This window comes from Pseudorca crassidens, chromosome 3 (assembly GCF_039906515.1).
Source record: "Pseudorca crassidens isolate mPseCra1 chromosome 3, mPseCra1.hap1, whole genome shotgun sequence".
Classification (NCBI taxonomy): Eukaryota; Metazoa; Chordata; class Mammalia; order Artiodactyla; family Delphinidae; genus Pseudorca; species Pseudorca crassidens.
In genome coordinates this window covers 99,279,114-99,299,488 of record NC_090298.1, presented here as the reverse complement: position 1 = coordinate 99,299,488, position 20,375 = coordinate 99,279,114, and the positions used below count along the sequence as shown (strand labels likewise).

The 20,375-nt window shown below is 38.6% G+C and overlaps 1 protein-coding gene across 3 annotated transcripts in view; it reads right to left on the bottom strand.

The window, feature by feature from the left end:
- PRR16 (proline rich 16) overlaps window positions 1–13,130 on the bottom strand; it is a 269,296-nt gene extending 256,166 nt beyond the window's left edge. For 2 of the 3 annotated variants that reach the window (XR_010942072.1, XM_067731525.1), the window contains exon 1: window positions 12,496–13,130. Coding sequence is in view for 1 of the 3 variants with exons in the window: in XM_067731525.1 (XP_067587626.1) it covers window positions 12,496–12,654 (159 nt within the window). In the remaining 2 variants the exon portion in view is untranslated. The remainder of the gene's footprint in view (window positions 1–12,495) is intronic. The other variant, XM_067731526.1, reaches the window with a different exon arrangement.
- Window positions 13,131–20,375: the final 7,245 nt, after the last annotated feature.

Genomic DNA, 20,375 nt, shown 5'->3' with positions numbered 1-20,375 from the left:
CCATGTTTGGATTGGGTTGTTTGTTTTTTTGTTATTGAGCTGCATGAGCTGCTTGTAAATTTTGGAGATTAATCCTTTGTTGGTTGCTTCATTGGCAAATATTTTCTCCCATTCTGAGGGTTGTCTTTTGGTCTTGTTTATGGTTTCCTTTGCTGTGCAAAAGCTTTGAAGTTTCATTAGGTCCCATTTGTTTATTTTTGTTTATATTTCCATTACTCTAGGAGGTGGGTCAGAAAGGATCTTGCTGTGATTTATGTCATAGAGTGTTCTGCCTATGTTTTCCTCTAAGAGTTTGATAGTTTCTGGCCTTATATTTAGGTCTTTAATCCATTTTGAGCTTATTTTTGTGTATGGTGTTAGGGAGTGATCTAATCTCATACTTTTACATGTACCTGTCCAGTTTTCCCAGCACCATTTATTGAAGAGGCTGTCCTTTCTCCACTGTACATTCCTGCCACCTTTATCAAAGATAAGGTGTCCATATGTGCCTGGGTTTATCTCTGGGCTTTCTATCCTGTTCCATTGATCTATCTTTCTGTTTTTGTGCCAGTACTATACCGTCTTGATAACTGTAGCTTTGTAGTATAGTCTGAAGTCAGGGAGCCTGATTCCTCCAGTTCCTTTTTTTGTTCTCAAGATTGCTTTGGCTATTCGGGGTCTTTTGTGTTTCCATACAAATTGCGAAATTTTTTGTTCTAGTTCTGTGAAAAATGCCAGTGGTAGTTTGATAGGGATTGCATTGAATCTATAGATTGCTTTGGGTAGTAGAGTCATTTTCACAATGTTGATTCTTCCAATCCAAGAACATGGTATATGTCTCCATCTATTTGTATCATCTTTAATTTCTTTCATCAGTGTCTTATAATTTTCTACGTACAGGTCTTTTGTCTCCTTAGGTAGGTTTATTCCTAGATATTTTATTCTTTTTGTTGCAATGGTAAATGGGAGTGTTTTCTTGATTTCACTTTCAGATTTTTCATCATTAGTGTATAGGAATGCCAGAGATTTCTGTGCATTAATTTTGTATCCTGCCACTTTACCAAATTCATTGATTAGCTCTAGTAATTTTCTGGTAGCATCTTTAGGATTCTCTATGTATAGGATCATGTCATCTGCAAACAGTGACAGCTTTACTTCTTCTTTTCCGATTTGGATTCCTTTTATTCATTTGACATTTTAAGCATCAGGAGAATAGTGTGTGATCTTTTAAGCAGGGGAGTGGCCTGAAGAAAGCAGTGCATTAAGAAGATTAATCTGGTAGTGTTTAAAGAATGAATTGGCAGAGGAGAACAAGAGACTGGATAGCTCTAAAACATCTTCATGAAATTGATAGCATAGGGATTAGAGAGGTGGCAGTGGGAAGGAAGATAGCCAATTTGAAACCCCCTATTTAGAAGAAGACTTAATGATTTTATGCTCTTGTTGTACCATGTACTTTTCTTTCATAGCCTTTAATGCTCCTTAATAAATATTATTTCTGTTATTATTTGAATAATGTCCTCCCACTAGCATGTAAGTTCTAGATGTCATGGGCCATGTGTGTGTTGCTCAATATTTTTTTTTAATTCCCTAGCACATTGCCTTGCATATAGTAGACATTTTTTTTAAAGTTTTGAATAAGTGTATAATATATTAACGTCTATCAAAGAAGCTTATGAGGAAGGAGAAGAAGGAAAAGAGAAGAAGGAAAAGAACAAACAATGAAGAAGACAGAGGAGAAGGGAGGAACAAGAAAAGGAAGTATGACAGATGACATAGCAGAGGAAAGAGAGGAAAAGAGATTGTACTGAAGTTAAAAGCATGAAAACAGCAGAGTAACTATGTTGCTGCTGGGAACTGGGGAGCTGGTTCTGGACAACAGTTTAAAGGGAGAAATATCGGGAGTCCAATTCCACCATTTGCTCTCTATATTAGCTACCCCCTCTGTCTCAGCTTCCTCGTAAGTAGGACAATTATAACGACCTCAAAGGGTGACTGAGAGGATTAAGCAAGTTAACACAGAACAGCTCATGGTACATGTGAGTACTGAACAGATCTTAGTCACATTCATGTTCATCATCATTGTCACCATCATCATCATCATCATCATGACCATCACTGTATTTCTTCTATAACTTGTGCCACACCACGAAGCAGTGACACCATTCAAACCTCCCCTATCTCTACAGAAATGGAAGAGGCAGGAGAAGCATAAGACAGTTTGATAGATGAGATGAAGAGGACTTCTTTTCAGTAAAGATTGCCACTGACCTCACTCAGGAACTAATGGTGGCAAGAAGACAAGGAGCTCAGCCTCAGCCCATCGTCCCTTCTGAGTTTCCCTTTTTTTCCCCAAATCTTAAAATACACACATGTATACAATTTCCTTGAACTTTTTCAATTTAATCTTTATTTGATTGTGAAAAATAGAAAATAAGGTAAGTGGTGAGTGAAAGTGAGAAGATATATTTTAAAAGTAGTTTCAGTGAAGGGAAAAAGAAAAGAATCAGGTAAATGTAACAAAAGGCACAAGTAATGTGTTTCTTTAAACAAAAGAAAAGAATACAAGATATGAAAGGAACATAAAGCCCCGGTGCTTGACGGATAAATACCAATAAAAGCTTAAATAAATAAAAAAGGTGGGTGAAGAAAGCAAAATTAAGAAATATGTAAGTGACATGGAATAAGAGGGAAAAGCTAGAGCAGTCATTCTCAACTAGGGTGATTCTCCTCACCACCACCCCCAGGGCACATTTGTCAATGTCTAGAAACATTCTTAGTTGTCACACTGACATTTTTAGTTGCTGTTGGCATCTAGCTAGTACATGCCAGGGATGCTCTAAATATCCTCCAATGTATAGGACAGCCATCAACAACAAAGAATTATCTGCCCAAAATGTCAATAGAGCCATTTTTGAGAAACCCTGAACTAGACAGAAATTAAAGGTAAAGAGGAAGCGATGGAAGTAGTTCAGATCTGGTCACTCTTACAGCTCAAAATTGCAAAGTCCTCATTTTACTCTGAGTAAGAGTTAAAATTGTTAGACATGTCTCCTTACACATTTTACATTGCCTTAGAGTTACTTCTTGCACTCTACTAGAGGTGAAGTTCATCCTACTACAGGTGACTTTCTTCAAGGGCAGGTCCTTAAGCTTATTCGTGTTGGCATCCTTTATGTTCTTTTGCACAGTATCTTACACATATCAAGAATTCAATAAATCTTTCTTCATTCATGAACTAGTGTCACACAAAAAAATAATAAAATAAAGAAAAATGCTGTTCTGGGACCAGTTTTAATAAGAGAACACGCTTAATTTACTATAAGCTCTGGAAACAAACATTCTATCTTTCCATGTGGTGATGTTCTCTAGCACATATCATTAAAAAAAAAGTGAGAGTTAACCTTCAGACACAAGAGCATTCTACAGTTTCAGATTAGTGAAATGTGTGTGTGTATGTATATATATATACATACACACACACATATATATATACTCCTACCCCACTTTGAGATAGATTACATCTACCAGAGTCCCTCTAAGAGAAGTAAATTGTTGATAAACTGCCCATTTGCTCCTGGAATAAAAACCATCAATTTATAGCCATCAGTATTTCTTTTTTCCTTTTTTGTAGGGTCAGGACTTATGATCTTGAAAATTATGGAGATGGGTCTCAAACAACTAGCTGATTTTTTTTTTAAATCAATCACTTGTTTTGTCTCTTCACCTGAATTATTCTCACCCACTCAAGATTCCCTAAACATCTGCAAAAACTTATGTCTTTATGAGCTTTTGTTCCACGGGAAATACCCACAATTCTGTCATACTTTCGAAGTGCTCTGTGACATGGGGGAAAAAATTAAGAACTACTGCCTCTAGAAGACAGCTAATTTGACCGATACATATTTTTTAACCTGGCATTTTTTTGTCACATGAACATAGTTCAAAATCTTAGGACAAGATATGATATTATGAAAGAAGCCAACAAACGACAGTAAATCTGTTAGCTTTTGGACAGTACTACAAAAGAGAACCTGTTAGAAATTGTCAAATTTGCTTTCTCCAGACAAGTATGGTACATGCTATCTGTAGCTGAAACTCTATTTATAATGAGTCAAACAACATAATAACTGACTCATTGGGCATAGGTATATAATTTGACTGACTTCAATTATTGTACAAGTAAACATTTATCTCAAACATCAACCTGAAGTAACATTTGCAAAGCAGAAGGAGGAAAAACGATGATCATAAATGTAAGTTCTGTCCTAACAATGTTAATGTTTCTTAACTAAAGTGAGGCCTGAAATTCAATTCCTTTGGAATCCTCACGTCCGTCCATTCTCAAAAATACAAATAGCTTGTGCCACATAAGGCAACATCTGTTCCAAGTTGACAGGCCACCTTGTGAACCTACTTTGATGTGGACATTACCTAGACATGCCTATTTTCTCGTTTCAGTTGATATTATTTTCTGGCTCTTATTTAGAGCTGAAGTAGCTTTGACTTTGGTTTCCCAGGTCTAAGAAATCTTAATTTCGAGCAGTTCTTCCTAATGAACTAACTTTTAATATAATAAAAACACTTCTATTCATATTATACTATATAAAAACAATAGAATTTTAGAGTAAGGTCATTTCTTTTTTCCCTTTTATGTGAGGGGAAGAGGGGGTGGCTTGAAATTGGTAGCACTAAAATTAACATGCGAAATCTAACTATAAAGATACATTTGGCATTGCTAGCCAGCTCAATAATTTGGGGCCTGGTAAATATTCAACAAGCTTCTCTATTCATCTTCACAGCAGAAAGCGAAACAACTGTCAAACCCCAAACATATCAGAAAACTTAAGGACAGTACCTCCCTTCCAAGGCAATTTGATAACAAAAGAGAATAAAAGTTTCCCAAATTCTTTTAAATTCATTTGAAACTGCTATATACAATGCTAGACATCAGCAAGCACCCATATTAGTTGTTCCTTTATTTTCTAAGTCATAATATAAAAAAAGAAATGTCATATTTTTCTTAAAGTTTTTGTTGAAGAATAAATAGGTCAAAAGTAATTCACTGCAGTACCTATTTATTCAGAAGATGAAAACTGCAATGTCTAGTGAACTCACTATTAATTTTGCCTCAATACTGGTGCCCAAAACTGAGTACAACCCACAAAAACAATAACTGTTACCACAAAGAAATAATATACTCACAATAAGACTTAAAAGTTTTATTAGCTTCACTAGAAATTTAAGAAGATGGGTCCACACATATACAGACGCTGGGAGTAAAAAACTTGTGAAAAACTCCCTGGAAGATAGTTTGGCAAGTTGGATTGAAAACTTTAAAACTTTCGCACCCTTGATTTCTAAGCAATTGGGGGAAAAAATAGGAAGATCCATAGAACTTAGTGGTTAAATGCCTAGGCTGTAGCACTAAAATGCCTAGCACTGAAGTCTCACTCACAAGTAAGGGACGTTGGCAAGTGACTTTACATCTCTGGCCTCTATTTTCTTATCTGTAAAATAGAGTAACAATAGTACCTTCCTCATATGTCTGTTTTGAGAATTAGAAGACCTAATATTAAGAAATATACTTAGAATAGTATCAGGCAGATAGTAAAAATCTATCTGTCTTAGCTATTTTTATTGTCAAAGCTGTTCTTTTAGTGATACTTAACAACCACAAAAATTTGTTAATAAATAGAATGTCGAACATTAGGGGCATGATAAAGTAACGTATAACAGATCTATATAATGGTTATGATCTAATAGTATTCCAGAAAGCAGAAAACATCACTGTATATAACTTCATAATTTTACATGACTTTGTCTATGTTAAAAACATGCATACAAAAAGATGGAAAGAAAATATAGCAAAATTCTCAATATATCTATTTACGTGTGGCATTAAAGATAATTTTTATGTTCTCCTTTCTAATTTTTTTATTTTTCCAAACTTTTTATATTATTCATATACTGTATTACTTATGAAATATCTTCTTTAACAAACTAGTATCCTTAGGATTTGAAGGAAGGATGAATACGTGGAGCACAGAGGAATTTTAGGGCATGAAAATACTCTGTAGGACACCATAATGGTAGATATATATCATTACATATTTGTCCAAAGTCACAAAATGCCCAACATCAAGTGCAAACCCCAACATAAACTATGGACATTGGATGATAATGATGTGTCAATGTAGATCCATCAGTTGTACCAAATGTACCAATATGGTGGGGGATGTTGATAATGGGGGATGCTACACATGTATGGGGACAGGGAGTATAAGGGAATCTCTGTACCTCTCCCTCGATTTTGCTGTGAACCTAAAACTGCCCCCCCCAAATAAAATCTTAATAAAATACACAAATAAATTTTAAAGGAAAAAAGAGTACCTTCTTTGTTCACCAATCTTTTATTTTCAACTTAATGCCAGTTATGCACATTTTAATCAGAAATGGGTTGGCATATTATTGGAATTTTTCCCCTCTAATTTTCAAAAATTGTCCATGATATTTTTTATGAACTAGTTCTACAGAAGCTCTGTAGTTTAATTTGTGTGGGAAAATATGTTTTACTGAAACTTACATTTCTATCTCTTTTCCTACATTTTGATTTAATTACCTGAGATCCTCAGAGCAGTAAGGGTGGAAAAAACATAATCCAAGTAACAATGAAACTATTACATTGGTTTTATTATCTATTACTTCACTATTGCCTGAAGCACACTGTCTATTTATTACTTTAATTCTGCTTGAATTTCTTATCAGTTAATTCTCTGAGTCTTGAATGGTTTAATGCATTGGAAATAGAGAGACAGTAAAGGATGGTTATTGGTTATTTTTATTTTCTCAGAACCATGCTGCTCTTTTAATAACATGCTAAGCCATCATGCTTAAGAAAAGAAAAACTAAAGACCATTTTAGCATTTGGTAATATACTTCAGTTTGAGAGGGTAGACTGTTGTAGAGAGTAGTAAAACTACAGCTATTGCTACAAATTAATCATCTGTGAAATCTCACTCATTCATGACTTTAGAATTTAGAAAATACTCCAGACATTATTCTAATTTGTTCAAGTAATGAATTTTATATGCATGGATTCATTAACCAAAAAATATTTGGTAGGATTTCCTAGATCAATAAACTAAAGCACTTCAAGTGGATAAGCCATTAAAAAAGAGAAAAAACATTTTAAAACAAAAATATTTTGCAGATAATTGTTAGTTCTATTAATTCTGTTTTCATCAGCCCCCAAATGGATCATTTCCTATGGGTTTTCAAACTTTTGAAAATTAAACTTAATTTTAATTTATTTCTGTTTATGACATTATAAGAGAAACATTGAGTGCTTTCCAATCCATAGTCACAAAGCTGACAAAACCTTCCTACTCATGGCGTCCAATCAGTCAGTGATCCCAGAGCAGACAGAACAACTCATCTTTACTGGTTTCCCCATAATGGTCATGTCTACTCACAGGGCTTAGCAATACATATATATATATACACACATACATATGGATATATACACATACACACACACATATAGTTAACTCATATAATAGTCTTGTTACTTAAAATCGTAAAATGAAACAGTCTAAACTAAACAAGAATCCAGCTAAAGCAGCAATGAATTTTGTTTCCAAGTAGAAGGCTATTTATTATATATTCCAATCGCTCCCTAAGCAACAAGATCTATGACCCTATATTAACACCAACATTTGATGCACAACAAGTTTACCAGTGAGATCTCCACAAAAGAACAGGCAAACTGATGCCAAGAGAGGTCAGCTTATTTGAGAACTCTCTTTAAAAAGCAACAGCTCTTTTTTTCTGCCTTACTTCAAAGAAAAAGGATTGCCCCAGAAATGGCTAATTTTATCCCTAAAACTCTAGAGTTGAACCACTATTTTTTTTCTTTTTTCAACATGTAGAAAAATGCAGCATGGATTAATCTTGTACTCCAATGCTATTTCCTCTTAATTGCTTCTCCTTTCTACCTTTTCAAATCTTATCCACATCTCAAAGACCCCAAATTTTCCTTTTTGGCTTTTCATTCTCCCTAAGGACGTGGCTTTCATGAAAATCTCCACTGTTTAATCGTAACACTTGGATATGTGATCTCCTGTATATGGCACTGACCCATTTGTGTTAATCATGACAATCTGAATAAATCATAAGTTTCTTAAAATTCATATCTTACCATCTTTTTTAAGTTTCTACTACCCTTTTCACCAAAGTCTTACTACTAAGTACATACCAAGTATCAGTTTACAAATCTATATATACTCATTCTTATTCTCAATTCTGTTTTCTTAGATCACAGTGAGAGTGGTGGTCACTAAAAGTAGTAATGCCTTTTTACACTATTGATGTTCAAAGACAGGATAAATATATCCCAACCTATTCTTTGAGTTCACTGAGACCAGAAACTCCAAATTATTCATCTTGGTAGCAATAAAAAGGTAATATAGTATTTGGCACACAATAGATGCTGAATAAATACGTTGAATTATACTTAAGGCTTTTCCATTATAGTACAGAAGACCCAGAAACCCATATTATTTCTGAAAAGTCAAGTAATTTGAGGTTTTACTAAATTCTGAGGGCAGAATAAATCTGCCCCTCGACTTTCTAGAAATCCTGTTCTTCTTCTTCTAATATACAATCTAATTATAATTAAGCAATAATAATTAATCATAAAAGATACCAATAATAATAGAATTTTGTTACTCATTGTTTTTTCTTTATTTTTTTGTTCATCAGTAATTTATTTATTTATTTACTTATTTATTTTTGGCTGCGTTGTGTCTTCATTGCTGCGCGCAGGCTTTCTCTAGTTGCGGCGAGCGGGGTCTACTCTGTTGTGGTGCATGGGCTTCTCATTGCGGTGGCTTCTCTTGTTGCGGAGCACGGGCTCTAGATGCGCGGGCTCAGTAGTTGTGGCACGTGGGCTCAGTAGTTGTGGCTCGCGAGCTCTAGAGAGCAGGATCAGTAGTTGTGGCACACGGGCTTAATTACTCTGCAGCATCTTCCTGGACCGGGGCTCGAACCCATGTCTCCTGCATTGGCAGGTGGATTCTTAACCACTGTGCCACCAGGGAAGTCCCTGTTACTAATTGTTAAAGAGTTCCAAGCAGCTACTATTATGTTGGAATCTATCGCACTACCTGAATTTTTAGATGACTGAAATCCAGAAAACTTCTAAAGAGAAAATAAATTTCAAAATAGCCTCGAACAAAAGTCTAATATTGGGGCTTCCCTGGTGGCGCAGTGGTTGAGAGTCCGCCTGCCAATGCAGGGGACACGGGTTCATGCCCCGGTCTGGAAAGGTCCCACATGATGAGGAGCGGCTGGGCCCGTGAGCCATGGCCGCTGAGCCTGCGCGTCCGGAGCCTGTGCTCCGCAATGGGAGGGGCCACAGCAGTGAGAGGCCCGCGTACTACAAAAAAAAAAAAAAAAAAGTCTAATATTGTTGGTGCAGAGTTTATGCAAAAATAAAGGACAAAATATTCAGAATACCACATTTTAGTTAGCATGAAAAAGGCAGATATGGGGACATATGTATAACTGATTCACTTTGTTATAAAGCAGAAACTAACACACCATTGTAAAGCAATTATACTCCAATAAAGATTTAAAAAAAAAGGCAGGGAAAAAACAAATACCATATGGTGAATGATATAGTGATGCAGTCATAATCACTTTCTTATTTCTAATTTCTGTTCCAAATTAATAACAGCTCTATGCTAACTTATATTAAAATATATTATGGCATAAACACATACCATTGCCAATAAAGGAATTAGAATTCAAAATATAACCGTTTATATTTAGTATATACCAATGATAAGCTGCCAGAATAGTGAATGTAACAATTAATGAATAGTGACATTTATATTTACAAGTCATAGGTGTAGGCACCAACAGGTTTGTGATTTACAAAGTTTTCGGTTACTCCTCCATTCAAAATTACATCAAAAACAGGTTCAGTCATGTGTGCAATATTATCTTAAAAAGATAAATGCTGGACAACTGCAAGATGTCATAGGTTAAACATGTCCTATAAATATTTTGTTCTTGAAATAACTATCTCTCCTATTACATAAATGGCCAGTGTTTTGAGATTCAGACATAGTATCCACAACTCCATGTGCAAACCTAGGATGATGATATCCTCACAAAAGTAATTAATAATCACATCAAATCATTTATCATTCATAAATTCCACTCTCAGGGGTGAAAGTTTTAGCCAGACAGGACCTGGCACCCAATCAAAGCTTACAGAGCATCAAGATAAAATTTTGTCTATAGATCTGTCTAGAAGACAGATCTTTTCATTTACTTGGTTTTACATTACCTATGCTTTTCTATTCCTTTCATAAACTGTTTGTTTGTTTTTTCCCTAATAAAAATCCTCAAGCAAATGAAAACAGAAAGAGTGAAAGGGAGAGAGATCCACAGACTCCCTGAAACACTTCTTTGTGATTCTATCCAAGAGCTACAGTGAGGTTAAAAGTTTCACTATAGATCTACCTGGTCTCCAAACATCTACAGAATAATGATGCAAAGCAGAACTAGGACCATGTGCAGTTTCTTGTCATTTATTCTGTCTAAAATAAGGAGTGGGGTGACACATTGTAACATAAGAAGTATGTGCCCATAGATGCGGAGTTTTGATTGACTACCTTTCTCTCAATCTCAGCCTCCTCGCTGAAGCAGTAAATACGTTTCTGTGCTGATGTAGGTTTCCCACATCCCCCATCTTAGAAACCTCAACAACCGTAAAGCACAATTCTGCCAAAAGGAACTTGCCCAAATTTGTTCGTTTTTTAAAACGCCATCATGTTTCGGATGAAAATACAGCCTGCCAAAGATGTCAAATAAAAGGATAACAAAGAAACAAACAGCATCTTTAGACTTTAATTTCTATGCATAACCTCACCATCTGTCAACCAGTTGTGAAACAATGATCCTAGAGAAGCCCTGAAACACGAACAAGTTTCCTCCTCGCATCCATCATCTGTATCAATCTCCGCTCTCAGGACCTCAGTAGTAATTATGTTCTGCCAGTGGAGCAACCTACAAGAATGGCATTTGCCATTTGCAAACCAAACCCTGCCGATGAATGGGTCATTTTAACAGACTTGTACTTGGTAACAAACGCGGAGTTCAGTTCACAGAGGTAACGGGGAGAGGGGGAGAAAGAAGGAGGGCTCTATCCTCACATTTGGATTGGAAATTGGACAGAGGAGGTAGGTCTCTAGAGGCCAGCCATCCAAACGACCCTCAATCTCTTCCCTCCTGGCCTTCAGGATTATAATTTTGGACCTAGACTACGCCCCACCCCTTCCCTTCCCACTGTGGCCACCACCTTCGAAGTTACAGTGTCAGCTCTCCTGCAACTGGGGGTGCGGACTCCCTGGCGGAGAACAGCACCAGGCACCCAGTCAGTAGCGGAACACTGGGCTGGGACTCTGCCACCAGCTCCGAGACGCCACCCGCGGGCTCGCGGGAGACCCCACCCCTCCCAACCCTGCCCTCGCCCCCGCCTGGAGCTGCAGCCTGAGTTACGCATCCTCAGCCTTGACACTGCCTCCGCTTCTTTCTATCCGCATCAACGCTGGTGGGGGTGGGAGGGCAGAAGTAAAATGGGGGTTGGGGGGAGCGACAAAGAAACACAACAGTCCTGGTTCCCAAGAGCCAGGACTCAAGTGGCAAGACGCTGGTGCACGCACACCAAACACACACACACACACACAATCACGCACGCACGCACTCACCGACGCGCCCTGCGCCCCAGGTTCTATGCCAACGGCGACAAGATAGGAGGAAGAAAGGAGGTGGGGTGGCGAGAAGGCCCGGAGTTACTGGGAGGGACATTCCGAGGAGAGCAGGGGATGCCTCAGGAACTGCGAAAGTGAGAAAGTCCCAGACCCCCTTTACATCCCCAAGTCTGGGTTCTCCTGCCAGCAGCCCCGGGTCGTCTTCCTTCCAGCTGGGCTCGGGAACCGGGGAGGGGGGCCGGAGCCGAGCTTCTCCCAGGCTGCCCTCTCGGGCCTGGCGCAGGGCACGGAACCCGGCCCCCTTTCAGCCCCGGCCTGAGGAGGCTGCCAGGCAAGGAGAGACTTGCCAGCGGACTCTGGGGGAGCAAGAGGGCAGGAGAGAAGCATCTTGCACTCTGCGGCCGGTTGCTGGTTTCTTCCTCTGTCGACACACCCCCAGTGAATCCCCTTCCCCAACACACACACACACACACACAAACAGACACGCGTGTTCACCCCTCTCACCATCCCAGGTGCATCGATTAAAACACTAGTTGATTTCTTCCTGATTAGAAAAAAAAGAAAGTGCAACAACTCTTCTCAGGAGTCGCCGGAGGAAAGAAAGTCCGTCTGCAGGCGTCTTTCTATAGTTTCCCTTGAGTTAAGAAATCTGGCGGTCCCCAGTGAAAACGGGACCGGGAACCCCAGCGGGTGAAAGGCGACGAACTCCTTCCCCACACCCCGCACCTCTCACCTCCTTAAGTTCCTTGGCCACGTCCTTCAGGTCGCCCAGGACTAATTCCAGATCCTCCACGATGATCTTGATCTGTTCCTTCACCTTGGTTTTGGAGGCTGCCGGCGGTCCCTCGGCTGGAGAGGACGAGGAGGGGGTCCCCTTGGACTTGGCTGACATTCTTTGGGGGCAAGCGAGGCAGGTCAGCACAGGCGGGCGAGCGGAGGCTGCTGCGCGCCCCGGTCCCTGGCGCCGCGGCGGCCACTGCCGCCCCAGTCCCCCCACATCTTGGACGCTCCCCGGGCAGCGGCGGGTGGCTGCGCTCGGCGGTCGGCCGGGTGGCCGCACTGTGGTGCTGCCATCAACTCTCCGAGACGCGGCGCTCGGCGCGGGGCTGCAGACGGGCGAACAGCGCGCCTGCGCCTCCTCCCGCCGCCGCCCGCCGCTCGCGCGCACACAGGCGCTCGCTCCCCGCCCGCGGAGAGGGGCGCCTGGCCGCCGGTCCCTGGCTGTCAGCTGCAGTCCCCGCGGCACGTGCCTCCGGGATCTCTCCCAGAACACCTGGGCGTCAGGGAGCCGAGAGATAAGTTCGTGTCCTGCCCACCCTCTCGTCTTGATACTGAAATGCCCTCATCATCATATCCTGCTGGATGTCTTGTCACATCCAGCTTAGATTCCTTCTGTTTCACCCACCAGTAGAGACCCGGATCCCCACCACACTTTCTGATCGATTGACTAAGAACCACAATAGGGTCAGAGTTTAATTTAGGGCTAGTAAAGCGACCCTAAATGTTCATCCAGGGCCAAAGTGTGTCCCGAAGGCCTCCAATCACTCTCCTACTCACCCAAGAGCTAAACAGAGGTGTTCTTACTTGTGCAGAAATAAAAAGAGGTGTGGATAAAATCGACCCCTCACCCCCTGGAATCATGATATTTAACCAGTGTTCTTGAAAGAGGTAGTTTAATCCTGCTGATTCCACAGAGCTAATAGAGGATTTATTAATTGGAAGTCCTCACATCAAAAATCCCCTGGGAGACTGTCTGAGTCATCTTGGCTGTACTCAACGGGGACAGCTCCCGTTTTTTGTTTTTGTTTTTTTAACTGTCTTTCCTCTTTTCGTGGCCTATGATGATGTATGTTTTGGGTGCCGGGGAAATACACTGGATCTCCTCTTGTGAAAGCTGAATAAGAAGTTTGCCACCAACTTTTTTTTTTCTTTTTTGTATCCATTTCAAGTCTTTTGCAACTAAATAAAGAGGAAATAACTTTCTGACTGTTCTGTCAAAATGACCCAGGTAGGGGAGTTAACAGGAAGCCTTCAGTTTCATTCTCAGTAGGTGGCTAGGATTCTCATTAGTTAAAGTTTTAATTTCCTTAGTAGCAAACCCATGGGTTATTAGCTACTGACCTGGAAGGCTGAATCTACTTTATTTTCTTCATACACTCTACTCCAAATCATTATTTTAATAAGCTTCCCATTTAGTCATGCCTTAGCAATGACCTCTGTCTCTTGCTTCTCACACCCCAGATTGTTCCATTATGCTTCTGTACATGAAGAAAATCTTGGCAGCTCTCCTCTTCCTCGTTCCTTAAACCCCTCATATTCACTCTCTTCATTCTGAATAATTCATCTTGATAAAATCCTTGGAAGTCATATTTGGAATATGGAAGAAAAAAGAGACAACAGAAGAAAAATAGAAATTTAGAAGTGTTATCAAAAGAATAACAACATTGAAAAATGCATTGAAAAATCAGAGGAAAAAGAAAGGTATAAAGCAGAAGTTGCTGGAAGAAAATTAAAATAAGAATAAAGGAACCAGTGTGCACTATGCAAATTGGAGAGGAGAAGAGGGAAGAAATTATTAGAAGTGTTAAATAAGTAATATGGTTCAGTTCTCTAAGGTAGAGAGAATATATATTTTTAAGTGCCTTGTCTCTGCAGGTTCTTCTTTATTGTATAAAGGTGTAACAGTAAAATATATATACATCAGGTTTACAAACTCCCCCACGGTAAATTCCTAATCTTTAACTATACTCTTATTTCATATCTGAAGAAGGATAAGTGGTCAGAAATTGCGGGAAAGAATGTGAGAAAAAGGGAAGGTACTGCTCCTTTATATTAGAATTTTTGACTCTCAATAGTAGGCAAGTGAATAGGGAAGCCTCCCAAACTCAAAAATGATGAATTTAAGCAAGAATACTGGAAAAGAGGAAAGGAGGTGGTGTTTTTCTTCCACTGACAAAATAATCCTTTTATTAATATAAGGATATTTCCATGCCACTCTGAATCTCTTCACTAATGATTAAAAAAAATTGTTCTCCTATGGTATCCATTGCTAGCAATGAGCCAAACTATTTTGGCTCAAAACTGAATAATTATTACTTTAAAACACATTATGCACATCCATATCACAATTTACTCTTAAATAATGGTTATCATCTATCTATCTATCTATCTATATTTAAATACAATATGGAGTTAACTGAAAGGGAAAAGTTGTAATTGGCTTCCAAACCCAAACTAACAAAGCTAGTCGACCCCCAGCAGTGATGACTACCACTATCTTTTAGTCATTAATCAGGTATGGATAAAATATTCCTAAAGAAGAAAGTTTTACAAAAAGAGTTAAAGACATTGAGGGGAAGGAGACAATAAGAAGGACACAAGGATATACGTCAAATCTATTTGCTCTCTATTTTTTTTTATCACCTTTGTGGAAAAATTAGTCACTCCGTTGGCACATCCTGCACTCTGTCAGAGATTCATATATATGATGTTCTAAAGCCAAATTATGGGGACCACACAACAAAAGTGACACCTAATAAAATTTCTTATTAATGTGTTCATAAATCTGTTTATGTACTAGTGCTAGAGGCAAATGGGTACATACTCAAACCACATCACTTATAAACTTAGAATAACAGACTGCTAATAGAAAGTGTCTTATTTGTAGAAATGATTGTTCACCCAGAATTTTATTCTTTATGTATCTTTAGTCAACATATTCTGAGGGTTGCAGCAAGAAGGATTGGATAATTATAGGAGATCATCTAGTGGTTGTTCACTTACAGGCATTTATCCATATTTTCCTGTGTGTGTATGTATGTGTGTGTGTTTAATCTGTTGCATTCAATCTCTAAAAATTAACCTGCATGAGCAATGCTATGACACTGACATACTTTTTAATTCACAAAGAGCTCAAGAATATTCCCAAAATATTTTGTCCCATTTTGTTGACAGCAGCTTTTATCAATATACCACCATAATAATGTCCATTGAGTCTCAAAAAAAAAAAAAAAGGATATGCATAATATAACATCGCTCTTATAATGATGTCACTTGGTTTTCTTTCTTTTATTTCTTTTGCATAAACTTTGTTTGTAAAATCCATTAAAGTCATTAGAGATATTTGAAAACATTAAGAAAAAGAAAAAAATAAAGGAATGACAACTTTGTTTCCACCAAAATAGTTTTCACTGGGTGAAAAATACTGGCAAACAACGTGGGTGGGAGAGAAAATGCCATTAGTGAAATGCAACAGAGAAAAATGAGTAAAGTTCTCCACGTATACATTGACTAAGAAATATACTGTACATGATATGCCTAGGCAGCGATTTGCAAATCTGGCACACATCAGAGCTTGTTAAAATACAGATTGCTGGAATCCACCCCCAGGGTATGTGATCTAGTAAGTCTGGGGTAGGGTTTGAAATTTGCATTTTAACAAGTTTCTAGGCTGCTGGAGAAAGACTAGCCTCTGAAAACCACTGGTTTGAGAGATTGAAAGAAAACTTTAGGTTTCTTTTTAGCTAGAAAGCCTTAAAGATCATCCAGTTACATCTCTTCATGTTATAGATGAGAAAACAATGCCTTGGGAGGTTAAATGGTACCTCCAAATTTTCACATCTAGGGAATACAAATTGGGAGCTAGAACCTCATGTTGACTCAGACTGGTGGAGTTGTCTCCATTTGTCTAGAGAATATCTCCTTTTTATGTAGTAATTGCTTTTGGCATGATGGCTATCTACTATAGATGCATATTGGTAAAAACAAACAAACAAACAAATGTGATCTGGAAGTTTAAATACAAATACCCATTGTACAATGTACCCTGAGTAATTAGAACTTTTTCTATTCTGAAGTAGCTGTTCAATAAACACTTGATAGGGACATGAATGAATGAAGTGTTGTCTATCTCTGTGTTTTGAAACTAATTTAATTCAACAAATAGTTTTTTAAATGGCTACTGTAGGCAAGAATCTATGCTATGGAGTAGATGTGCCACTAGGTTTAGCAAGGCACAGTCCTGGCAAGAACAATTAGATAATTCCACATATGACTCTAATATAAAATATTGTACCTCAGAGTATCTCTTTATTGCCCTCTTTGCCAACTACAGTCAGTTTATTTTACTTGACCTACGAAGTCAATGTATACTTAATTTTTTTTCCTTACTTTTTATCCATGAGACAGAAACTGAACTTTTGCTTAACTGAACAAAGGAAATTGTCTCGTAGCTTAACCATAGAAAGGCAAGGAGAGAAATATTTTCCAGTAGAATTGGAGCCAGAAATTCTAGGACCATTGGGACTATTTCTTTCTATGTACCCCATTCCCTTTTAATAGATTGGCTTTAGTTTCTCCCTGAAGTTGAACCTTGGTCAATGATAAATCCCGGTTCACATCTTTATAACTTTGCACGTAGAAAAGAAAGAGATAATTACAGCAAGCTCCCAGGAGAGGACTTTGATAGGTCCAGCTTAGGTCATGGACACACACCGTGGCCAATTACTGTGATCAACTCAGGTGCAAAGCTGCTCTTACAGTTGTGCCACTCTTAGAGAAAAGTCATACATTTGTATATTTATTACCATGATTTTCCAGCAGGTGGCAGTAAGGTGAGTCGTTCTACAAAAATCTGTATATTATAATAATTTTCTGATAATATGGAAGTAAAATATTTTTAGGAAGCAAAACTGTTTTCAAATTCATACAAAGAAAGACATCATATGAATTAGCAATGGTCCTACTTGGGTTAGTAACTGGTGATGAGGAAGTTTAATGACTGGCCCAACTTGGATTAAGTTGCCTACACCTGTGGCCTATTTCTCCTTCAAAGGTGGAGATGTGCCCCTGTGAAAATAAAAAGTTATCTACCATATAGCCTTTAGATTGGATTATATACCTTTCTTTTTCCTCACACTTCAGACTGACAATTTAAAATTGTTTTGCTTCCCAAAGCTAGCTGCACTCATGTCTTAGTTTTAACATTTCATTTACCCATGAAAAGAGCCACCAACCCCCTCATCCATTCCCATTTTTGAGTCAACTCTAAAGACCTGCAATATTAATATTGTGATATTATATATTGTTGGTTATTATATATACATAATATATACATATATATCATTGGTTATACAGATGAACATAGCTCCTGAAACCCTTGGAATTTCCTGGGCAATAAGAACAATGACATAATGTTTGGTCTCTTGTTTTCAGTTCTTGAAAATGCTACAAGGAAGTGCCTTTTGGATCCCACCCAAGGGAGGAGGCTGGATGCCAGGAGAACCAACCATGTGATTAGAAAGTTGGGACTTTAAATCCCACCCCCTGATTCCCAGAAAGAGATGAGGTGCTTGAGGTTAAATCAATCACCACTGACCAGTGATATAGTCAACCATGACTATGGAATGAAGCCTCCATAAAAACCCAGAAGAACAGTTTCTGGCCCTCCTTTTCAGAGAGCTTTCAAGTTGGGGAATAAGAATGCTTCCAAGTGTCACCGTACTGGGCCCCAACCTTTATGTGGACAGAAGCTCCTCTGTTCTGCACCTCACCCTATGTATCTCTTCATCTCACTGTTGATTTGTCCCCTTTAATATCCTTTTATAATAAATCAGTAATCCTGTGAGTAATGGGTTTTCCTGAGTTCCGTGAGCAGTTCTAGCAAATTCTTCAAACCCAAAGAGGGGGTTGTAGGTACCTTTGATTTAAAGCCAGTCAGTCAGAAGTACAGACAACAACCTCGGCTTGTGATTGGTGTTTGAAGTAAAGAGTGGTGTTGTGGGACTAAGCCCTTTACTTGTGGAATCAAATTCTATCTTCCCATAGATAGTGTCAGAATTGAGCTGAATCCTCAGACACGCTGCTGGCATCTGAGAATTGCTTGTTGGCGTGGGGAAGCCTACACATACATAAACACACACACACACACACACACACACACACACACAACTTGGAATTGAGTCCAGGAACCCCTTTCAAGACTTCCCCAGCCCAGAGCTGCTGAACTGCCCCACCACGTGTGCAAGCAAAATGCTGAAACAATTATTCCCGTTCACCCAAGTTTTCAAGAGTTTCCACTTATCCTGAAACCTTGGGACCCATGCCTGACATCTCATTGTACTCTGTCTCATTCTACCCCTCAGCTACAAAATGCTGGACCAAGTGAAGAAATAACCTGAGACTTTCAATATTCGAGGACCATTACAGACTTGGCCAAAGAGGTGCCTTAAAACTTGGCCAGTTGCCATTCTGCACAGTTTAACAGCCTAACAGCCTCTTTCCATAGAAAGTGATTCAGCTACAACCAAGGAATATTTGATCATTTAGTAGAACCCAATAACCCTGCTAACACCAAAACAATTGAAAATCCGATTCAATCATTCATGAGCCCAATTAATTTTAATAGATACTTGGAGATCCCTATTCTTGTTAAGTATCAGGATTTTTTTCCCCAAGGAAATGAGTAAGGGTGGGCCAGGAATCACTACTGTTTCTAATAGAGTCAGAAAGGACAGAGAAGTTGGCAGAGGTTGTACCACTCCCCCTGCTTAAGGAACACCTTGACCTTCTGGAATGTAAAGTCAAATCCTGCTAGTTGTAAGATGTCACCAACGTTATCCACTGTGTATGGCTAGATAATGTGCAGTTTTAGTTTCTCATCTGGGATGGAATGACCCAAATCTGCAAACAATCTAGAACATTCTGTGTAACGCCTAACCTCCAAAACTGTGAGAAAAATAAATCACAGTGTTGAATCCACCCAGTCTACTGTATTTTTGTGTGGAAGCCCAAGCTCAGATAAACTCTGTTTTGTTTTGTTTTTCTAACTTCACTGAGATATAACTGACATAATATTTTATAAGCTTTAGATGTAGCTATGTTGATTTGATACTTATATATTGCAAAATGATTACTACCATAGCGTTAGCTAACACCTCCATCCCATCACATAATTACCATTTCTTTTTTGTGGCGAGAACATTTAAGATCTATTCTCTTAGAAAATTTAATTATATTTTACAGTATCATTAGCTAAAATCACCATGCCATATTTCAGATCCCCAGCTTATAACTGGAAGTGTGCACCCTATGACTAACATCTCCCCTTTTCCTTACCCTTTAGCCTCCGGTAAACACCATTCTACTCTCTGTTTCTAGAGTTCAGCTTTTTTAGATTCCACATGTAAGTGATATCATACAGTATTTGTTTTCCTCTGCCTGATTTATTCTACTTAGCAAAATACCCCCAAGTTCCATCCATACTGTTACAAATGGCAAGATTTCTTGCTTTATCATAGCTGAATAATAGTTCATTGTACATGTACACCACATCTTCTTTATCCATTCATCCATTAACTAACACTTAGGTTATTTCCATATCTTGCCTATTGTGAATAATGCTTCAGTGAACATGAGGATACAGACAGCTCTTTGAGATCCTAATTTCACTTCCTTGGGATATACATATACCCAGAAGTGCAACTGCTAGATTATATGGTAGTTCTAAAATAGATTTTTGTACTGAGAAGTAGAGTGCTGCTGTAACATATACCTAAAAATGTGAAAGAAGCTTTGGAACTGGGTAATGGGTAGAGGCTGAAAAAGTTTTGAGGT